The following is a 9,591-nucleotide window of genomic DNA, read 5'->3' as shown; positions in this document are numbered from 1 at the left end:
CATGTATGCGTGTCTCAGAGAGAGATATTAATGTCTACATGTATGGGTGTCTCAGAGAGATATTAATGTCTACATGTATGTGTGTCTCAGAGAGAGATATTAATGTCTACATGTATGTGTGTCTCAGAGAGATATATTAATGTCTACATGTATGTGTGTCTCAGAGAGAGATATTAATGTCTACATGTATGTGTGTCTCAGAGAGAGATATTAATGTCTACATGTATGTGTGTCTCAGATAGATATATTCATGTCTACAGTGTGTGTGTCTCAGAGAGAGATATTAATGTCTACATGTATGTGTGTTTCAGAGCGATATTAATGTCTACATGTATGTGTGTCTCAGAGAGATATTCATGTCTACAGTGTGTGTGTTTCAGAGAGAGATATTAATGTCTACAGTGTGTGTTTCAGATAGAGATATTAATGTCTACATGTATGTGTGCTTCAGAGAGAGATATTCATGTCTACAGTGTGTGTGTTTCAGATAGAGATATTAATGTCTACATGTATGTGTGTTTCAGAGAGAGATATTCATGTCTACAGTGTGTGTGTTTCAGAGAGAGATATTCATGTCTACAATGTGTGTGTTTCAGAGAGAGATATTCATGTCTACAGTGTGTGTATTTCAGAGAGAGATATTCATGTCTACAGTGTGTGTGTTTCAGAGAGAGATATTCATGTCTACAGTGTGTGTGTTTCAGAGAGAGATATTCATGTCTACAGTGTGTGTGTTTCAGATAGAGATATTAATGTCTACATGTATGTGTGTTTCAGAGAGAGATATTCATGTCTACAGTGTGTGTGTTTCAGATAGAGATATTAATGTCTACATGTATGTGTGTTTCAGATAGAGATATTAATGTCTACATGTATGTGTGTTTCAGAGAGAGATATTCATGTCTACAGTGTGTGTGTTTCAGAGAGAGATATTCATGTCTACAGTGTGTGTGTTTCAGAGGGCACTTTCAGGAAGTAAGAGGACATGTCGGTGAGGGTGGCTCCGGTGAGCCCTTCCCATGACCACAGGGTAACTCCGCCCAGCATAGTTCTCCAAGCCATGGAGGCGGGGTCAGGGAATGGGCCAGAGAAGAGCAGGTGAGCCCACTACCTTACACTCTGCTAACCCTAGGGTTGGGCATCATTTGGATTTGAACGATTCCGGTTCCGGTTCCGATTCTCCATATCGATTCCTGTTCTGACCGATTCTCGATTCCGATTCTTTGAGGTGCAGGTCACAGCTTATTTCGCAGGAGTTTTTTTTTTTTTTGAAAATAAAAAAAAAATGTCATACTATTCACATTTTCAGTTGACTTGATACAGTTTAATTTGGTTGCTGTACTGCAACTAGGGTATTAATTAACAAAGTAAGTACATTTAAGAATCGAAATGCAGATATGTTACTTCCGGTTCCAGAACCGGAAGTTAGGAACCGGTTCCTAATTAGAACCGGTTTTCGGTGCCAAACCCTACTACCATCAGTACAGACACAGACAGAAGTTACTAACCCTACTGCCATCAGTACCTACAGACAGAAGTTACTAACCCTACTGCCATCAGTACAGACAGAAGTTACTAACCCTACTGCCATCAGTACAGACAGAAGTTACTAACCCTACTGCCATCAGTACAGACAGAAGTTACTAACCCTACTGCCATCAGTACCTACAGACAGAAGTTACTAACCTACCATCAGTACAGACAGAAGTTACTAACCCTACTGCCATCAGTACAGACAGAAGTTACTAACCCTACTGCCATCAGTACAGACAGAAGTTACTAACCCTACTGCCATCAGTACAGACAGAAGTTACTAACCCTACTACCATCAGTACAGACAGAAGTTACTAACCATACTGCCATCAGTACAGACAGAAGTTACTAACCCTACTACCATCAGTACAGACAGAAGTTACTAACCCTACTGCCATCAGTACCTACAGACAGAAGTTACTAACCCTACTGCCATCAGTACAGACAGAAGTTACTAACCCTACTGCCATCAGTACAGACAGAAGTTACTAACCCTACTACCATCAGTACCTACAGACAGAAGTTACTAACCCTACTGCCATCAGTACCTACAGACAGAAGTTACTAACCCTACTGCCATCAGTACAGACAGAAGTTACTAACCCTACTGCCATCAGTACAGACAGAAGTTACTAACCCTACTGCCATCAGTACAGACACAACTCAGACAGAGCAATGCAGGGGGAGACAGGGGGAGACAGGGGGGAGACAGGGGGAGACAGAACACCAGGTGATGCAGAGTCCACAGCTCTCCATGGACAAGGAATGCGTAAAGTATATCCTGGGGCTTAATTAATACACTGTCCTTCTTCAAGATACTAAATATTTCAACGATATCGAGATGGTCTGAGAGAAGAATCAGAATGATGACGATGATGACGATGATGATGATGATGATGATGATGATGATGATGATGATGATGATGATGATGATGATGATGATGATGATTGTAACTGAGGGGTACAATTCCCTGACTGTATTGATAAGTATGGTATCATTAAACCACTACCGCTTTATGTACTTTAACTACTGGCCATACAGTACACAATATATGAATATGATGAACACTTCCCACAATGAAATCGGTTCCAGTCAAAGGTATTAATCAAGTATTTAATGGAGCAAAAGGTACATATGATACTTATATTACATTTGATTGCACTTGTAAGGCAAATGAGTATTCGTAGGCAAATCAACACTGAATGTCCATTCTCTGGTTACGCAGGAAGCAAGTATACAACCTGGCTCTTAGGGAATTATATCTATGGTACACTTAATGATATAGCGGGATATACTGGAAGGGGTCCTCCCGGTTGTAAGCCGGCAGGGGGGGTAGGAGAGCTGTCGGTAGTAGAACGTCTGGTCAACGATATCTAGGGAGACTTCGAGTACAGAAGAGTGCGATAGACTCTTGATCCGCAGACGAATACAGCTTGGTTCTCTTGTAGGCTGTAGCTCCACAGTGAAGAAAGCTAGGCGGCCTCAGGCTCTCTGAGCGCCGACTCGACCTTGACTCCTCTCGGGGGTAAATCCAACACTCACAGGCGTCGGCGATTATCCGCTCCACAAATCACAGTACCAAAGCAAATATATATTCCAGCCGCAAAGGGCTAAGCAGTCGTCGGGTAGGTAATCCAGTGTACATGTCCATTCGGTCCTCGCCTAGATCTCCTCGGATGAAAGCGCCATGTGGTCGGCCCAGCCTGGATAAGAATCTAGCTAACACGAGGAAGCGTTGGAGATGCTGGTCACTTTAGAACCCTAACCGCACGATGCACCATACACAATAGACTATTATTAACTTAATAGAAATACGTCGCACTCGACGGTACAGTGCCAAACTCTGACAATTCAGTTATTAATTCGCACGCGGTCTCAATGCTATTCTGGGGCCAAACAGGCCATACTTCACCGCACGTCGTATCGTGGGTGAGGCTTCACTTAGTGGGTAACAAACTAGGTTAACTAACTTCTGTATCCACCTGCGCTATATTTATATGCACAGTGAACAAATAGTGCCACTCTCATTTCTGTCGCCGTATCCCTGCGCAGGGCCGGGGCTAGTACAGACATGTCTTGTCGGTAACTTTGAACTTGGCTCCGGGGGCTGGTCCCCTGGCGCCTGGTCCTTTGTCCAATAGGAGAATGAACTATTATGGGCTATAGTAGGCTAAAGGGATATTCCGTGTATATGTACAAGGAATATACAAGGGATATCAAACGATATACAAATACTATTCAATATATATCAACAAATAAATATATATACTCGGTTTAATCTGATCCTTCGTAACAGCCGCCCCCTAATTAGTCCCACCTAATTAGCTAAGCAGAGACAGATTAAATGCACTGTCCACTACTCAATGTCTGCTGTGAGGGTCAGTCAATTCACAAAGTCATGGGGTCATGGTCGTCATCGATAGTATCGGGGAGCCTTGGCAGTTCTATTAGCCTCGCCACGGGTCGGGTGTAGGTCCGCCCTTGGACGAGCACTTCAGCTGCTCGGACCTTTCCGTCGGCACCGGTGATCACTTTGCTTACGCGGCCAGCCGGCCACATAGCTCGGGGTAGTGACTGGTCGATAATCATGACGACTGTTCCTTCTGTCAAATTGTCTCTCTCTTTTACCCATTTCTGGCGGGTCTGTAGAGACGGTAGATAGTGGAGTAGGAAGCTGTTCCAAAACTTGTCAGCCAATACTTGACTGTACCTCCACATTCTTCGGCCGTTCGCTTCTTCAGGCCTGTACATTAGCGCGGGGTCCAGCCGCCCCATCAAGAGTGTGTTGGGGGTGACTGGGTCGACATCTGCTACATCACTTGAGACGTAACCGAGGGGCTTTGAGTTCAATACTCCCTCGATCTCCGTGAGGTCATTAAGACTTCTTCCGCCACGGTCTGGGCCCCAAGCACGGCGTACAGGGCTGTCTTTATGGAATGTACTTCTCGTTCCCAAGTTCCACTGAAGTGAGGTGCGTTCGGGGGATTAAACTGGAAGTCAATCTGGGATGGAGCGAGGTGGGTCTTAAGTTCTGGGCCCATAGCTTGGAAGCTCTCTCTCAGCTCTCTTTCTCCGCCTTTGAAGTTTGTCCCGTGATCAGACAATAATGTAGACGGTTTTCCTTTCCGTGATGTGAATCTTCGGAAGGCCATAAGGAATGAGTCTGTGCTCATGGTTGGAAGGAGTTCGATATGTATCGCTCTGGTGGTCATGCATTTGAATACAATACCCCACCGCTTCTCTGTTCCTCTTCCTTTCTTTATATACAGCGGGCCGAAACAGTCCATACCGGTGGAGTGAAAGGGCTTGTCGCCGAGTCGGAGGCGACAGGGAGGTAGGTCTGCCATCCGGGGTATACTGGGCTGTGCTCGCCACTTACGACAGTCTAGACAGGTTCGCTGGAAGCGCCGCACTGCTTCTCTCCCTTGCAGTATCCAATAACGACGTCTGATCTCCGCGAAGACTCTCTCTGCCCCTGCGTGGTGCACATCCTCGTCGTATTTCTTTATGATCAGCTCTGTGACCTTGTGTCGGCTGTTCAAGGCTATCGGGTACTTGACGTCATCCGGTAAGTCTGGGGCTCTCCGCAGACGACCACCCACTCTGATGAGACTATGGGCGTCGCTCTCGGGTGCTAGGTGGAGCAGTCTGCTGTCTGATGGGACGGGCTTTGCTCCCTGTAGACAGTCTAGCTCGTTGGGGAACGAGTCTCTCTGGGCTCGTTGTAGTAGAAGAAGTTCTGCTGTCAGCTGCTGAAATGTCAGTAGTGGGCTGAACCTCTGGGTGGTGCCACAGAAATGTCTTTAGCTGCGCACTCTCTAGGGTGAGGCAATCGTCTATGTCGGGGTCTGTGGAGACGAGTGTGTTCAATCCACAGAACATAGATTTCTTGTTTTCGGCCTCCTCTTTACTCGCCTCCCGTGGGGTGGGTGTAGGCCACTCTTCTTCCGGGAGCTTGAGAAACTCTGGTCCGTCACTGTATGGGTTGTGACGGGTGAGGTCATCCAGGGACATTCCCCGGGTGATGACGTCAGCTGGGTTGTGTTTTGTGTCCACATACCTCCAGCTCGCTACTTCTGTTAACTCTTGAATCTCTGTGACTCTGACTCCCACGAAGACCTTGTATCTGCACGAATCAGACCGGATCCATGTGAGTACTGTCGTGGAGTCTGACCACAAGATTGTTCTTTGCACCGGAATGGTGAGTTCACGTTGGATTAACGTGGCGAGCTGCGCTCCTGCTAGGGCTGCGCAGAGCTCTAGACGCGGGATAGATTGTTGCTTTCGTGGGGCTATTCTTGAGCGAGCCAGGATGAAAGCAGTATGTATTTCTCCTCCCTCCTCTTGGGCACGCAAGTAGGCCACCGAACCGTAGGCTACTTCGGAGGCGTCGCTGAAGACGTGCAGATCCATCTTGCATGTCTCTGGCCTCACTGTGGGTGGGAAGTAGCTGCGGCGTATGTTAACACCTGGGAGTGAGCGGAGTTCCGTCTCCCACTCTCTCCATGTGGATGCAAGGTGTTCGGGTATGGGGTCGTCCCAGCCCTGGTCCTTGTCCCATAGTGCTCTTACAATCATCTTTGCCCTGGTGGTGTAAGGTAGAATACATCCCAACGGGTCATATTGTCTGGCGAGTGTTCTGTATACACTCCGTCTGGTGGTCGGTAGTGCCGTCGACCTTCCCTGCTCCTTGGTCAGGGGTTTGTGTCTATAATGGAGCGAGTCTGTTTTGAAGCGCCAGACTAGTCCTAGTGTCATTTCTTGGGCTTCTCCTGGGATGGTCGCCATCCAGGTCTCGCTGCTCGCTGCCTTGTCCTCGGGGGAGAGGCTGCGCAATACTTGCGGGTCGCTGCTGGCCCACTGCCTGAGATCAAAGCCGCCTTTGATCAGGGAGGCGCGGAGCTTGAGTAGAAGAGCCTCGGCTTCTTCTGGCGTCGAGACGCTTTGCAAACAGTTGTCCACGTAGAAACTATTTCCTACACTTTGTCGGACCTCTTCATCTGCTGCTGGGTCCTCTGCGACGTGTTTCTGCAGTGCAAACGTAGCACAGCAGGGGCTGCATGTGGTTCCGAAAGGGAGGATTTCCCATTAATAGGTGGCTGGTTGCTCATCCCCGATCCTCTCTCTCCATAGGAACCGCAGCAGGGGCTTGTCCTCCTCCACTAGTCTCACCTGCAGGAACATCCCTTTGATATCGCCGCTGATGGCCACCTTGTCCTGGCGGAAACGTAGTAACACGCCTAGTAGAGAGGGGCCGAGTGTTGGGCCGGGCAAGAGCTCTTTATTCAGATTTTGTGATCCGATCTGGTAGCTGCAGTTGAACACAATACGATCCTTGCCGTTGTGGTGGACTTTGTGGTGCGGCACGTACCATGATTCGGTCGTCTGATCGGCCTCTTTAATGTCAATTTTCTTTATGTGTCCCGCTGTGATTAGCTTGTTAATCTCAGCGCGGTACACAGTCTCTTGAGCGGGGTCTCTGGCTAGGCGCCGCTCTGTGTTCAATAGATACCGCTCCGTCGCTTCTTTTGTGGCGTGGAAGGTAGGCATACCCTCTCGCCTCAGGAGTGGAGTTGCGTATCTCATCACTCCGTTGACGTTGACTCTCTTTGTCCCTTGCTCGAGGAGGGCTATAGCGTAAATGTCTTCCTTGGAACGAATGTCTTTCCTTTCGTTCTTAAAGGGCATTGTCTCTAGTGTCCATAGCCTCTCGACGTGCTGTAGGAGAGTGGTGTCTTCTTCTGTCACTCTGGAGTGGAGGCAGTTAGTGGCTGCTGTTCGGTTAAGAGACTTAGCGAGGGGGCCTTGTAATGTCCATCCTAGGCGGGTCTCGACTGCTGCAGGACAGCCTCTGGGTCCTGTGTGGACCCGGTCTATCGGGACTATGAGGTCTGCATGGTCGGAGCCTATCAGCAGGGTCGGCATGGCACCGTCTATGAGCGGGATAGGTAGTTGGCGCAGGTGCACATATTTATCCATCAGCTTGGCGATGGGGTAGGTGTACTGTGATAGGCCTATTTCTTGGCTGGTGAAAGCATTAGTAATCCTATACCGTCTCTCTGGCTGCCCGCTTGCTGCGATAGTGAAGGAGACATTCTCGCCCTTTATCGTCTTTAGATCTCTTCTTATTGTCCGAATCGTCATCTGGTTTTCGCTCCCCCGCAGCCCCAGCTGGGCCGCAGCGGACGCGAGGAGAAGGGTCTTCTCTGACCCGTCGTCAAGGACGGCGTAAGTGTCCATGACCTTATCTTGGTAACTCAGTGTTACGCGGACCACCTTTAAGAGCACCTGGGCGCCCCCGCTGCTAGCGGGGTCAATGTACATAACACTTGCCTTTGTGCTGCTGGAAGGTGCAGGCTTTCTTCTGTTACTGTCGTGTAGGACGTCTAGGTGGGCTCCGTCACACCGACTACACCTCTTCTTTAAGCGGCAATCGGCTGCCATGTGACTGCGCGCACATCGGTAACAGCGTCGGTTGGACTTTATCCATTGACTCACTTCTTCAGCGGTCATCTTCTTGAACATGTCACATTGTGACAACCAGTGTTCCCTTTCGCAGTACGGGCACACCATCTTCCACTTCTCTTTCATCGAGGGGGTACTGTGGTTCTTGCTGCTCGGTACTGATTCTGATTGGTGCATGACAGTCACCAATCTTCGGCCATCGTTTGCTCTCCTAGGTCCCTCTCTGGAGCTTGGTGTGCTCCGCACGAACGTATCCAATCGTAGGCTGCTGACTTCTCTCGCCAGGAAGTCGGCTAGGTCTAGGAGGGATGGCTCTCTTTGCCGCCTGAAGCGCTCTTGTCGGGCGGGCGGCAGCTTCTCTAAAATCCTCTCGACATTAGAGTTTGCGTATAGTTCGTGCATACCCCTTTCTCGTTGCGCCCCCAGCATCCCTACCAGGGATTGTACTTTGATAGACAGGTCGTCTAGTGAGCGATTGTCTGTTGCTGGGGGTAGGCGGTCAATATGCCTTATCTCTTGTATTACGTAATCCCATATGCGTCCATATCTTTGGTCTAGTGCTGCTAGAGCCGCTGTGTATGGGGTAGTAGAGGTGGCATAGGCCAGCGCTATGTTGTGCGCTCGGGGCACCTTCAGGTGCTTCAATAGGATAGCATACTTGTGGCGTTCATCAGCTACGTCAACCATCATTGTCTCTAAGCACATCCGTAACTCCGTGTACTGTGCTCGGTTCTCATGGGTGAAGTCTGGAAACGTCGGTGTGCCAATGTATGACGCCGTAGATGGCTGGCACATCGGTGAGCGTTGGAAGAGAGGCCTCCTAGGCGAGTCTCCTCTTACGCCTCTCGTGGGCTGGTACCGGCAGGGTACCATGGCCCGCGTATCCAGGTGCTATTCCTCGGGACTGGTCGTGCGTCATGCTCACCCGTGAATAGAGTCGGGGGTCTGTAGCGCAGAGCCGCGGGGGTAGAGCCTGGGCTGTACTGGACCTCCTGGTCCTGTGGAGTACTGTGCTGCTGTCGGGCTTGACTCTCCTCCTCTCCCTCTTCTTCTTCTGTCAGGTCATCTAGATCCTGTAGTCGTCTATTTAGCCTCTCCGCGGTGTACACCGTTCCTTCCTTGTAGCTGGGTCTCACTGGGACCGGTCGGGGAAGGGGTTCGGAGGGGGGTATAGGCTCTCTCTGGTGGTCGAGTTCAGGGTCGCTTGATCGGTTAGGGGAGGGTGCCCTTGACCCGTGTCTTGACGAGGCCCTGGAACCCCGTGCGGAGGGAGGGGGTGTTGCCTTGGCGATCAGCTGCTCCATTAGCTGCACTTGTATTCTGTCGCGCTCTGCTTCTCTTTGGGCACCGGCAGCGGCACGCTGGGTGTCGGCCCGGTCTCTTGCCATATTCTCTTCCGTCTGAAGGCGTCTAATCTCTAGACGTATACGATCTTCGTCGCTCCGTTGCTGCGCTTGAATGCGTTCTCTTTCCATGGAAGAATGTTCGCGCTCACTAAGCGTCTGTGCTTGGAGTCGATCGCGCTCTGTTGAGGCTGCTAGGCTGGCGAGGAACGCCTGTGCCAGCATCTTGTCCGCCTCGCTGGGGGAAGA

At 49.7% G+C, this 9,591-nt stretch overlaps 1 protein-coding gene across 1 annotated transcript in view; it reads left to right on the top strand.

The window, feature by feature from the left end:
- Window positions 1–985: 985 nt before the first annotated feature.
- Window positions 986–9,591, top strand: part of cnga1b (cyclic nucleotide gated channel subunit alpha 1b) — a gene marked incomplete at both ends in the record, with an annotated part of 53,077 nt that continues 44,471 nt past the window's right edge. Inside the window, 1 exon segment of the mRNA XM_084328903.1 lies at window positions 986–1,098. Coding sequence (XP_084185029.1) covers window positions 986–1,098 — 113 coding nt within the window.

Source organism: Notolepis coatsorum (assembly GCF_963971535.1).
Source record: "Notolepis coatsorum genome assembly, chromosome: 1".
NCBI classification, from domain to species: Eukaryota; Metazoa; Chordata; class Actinopteri; order Aulopiformes; family Paralepididae; genus Notolepis; species Notolepis coatsorum.
Note: the sequence above shows the minus strand (reverse complement) of the source record. Positions and strands in the feature narration are given on the sequence as shown.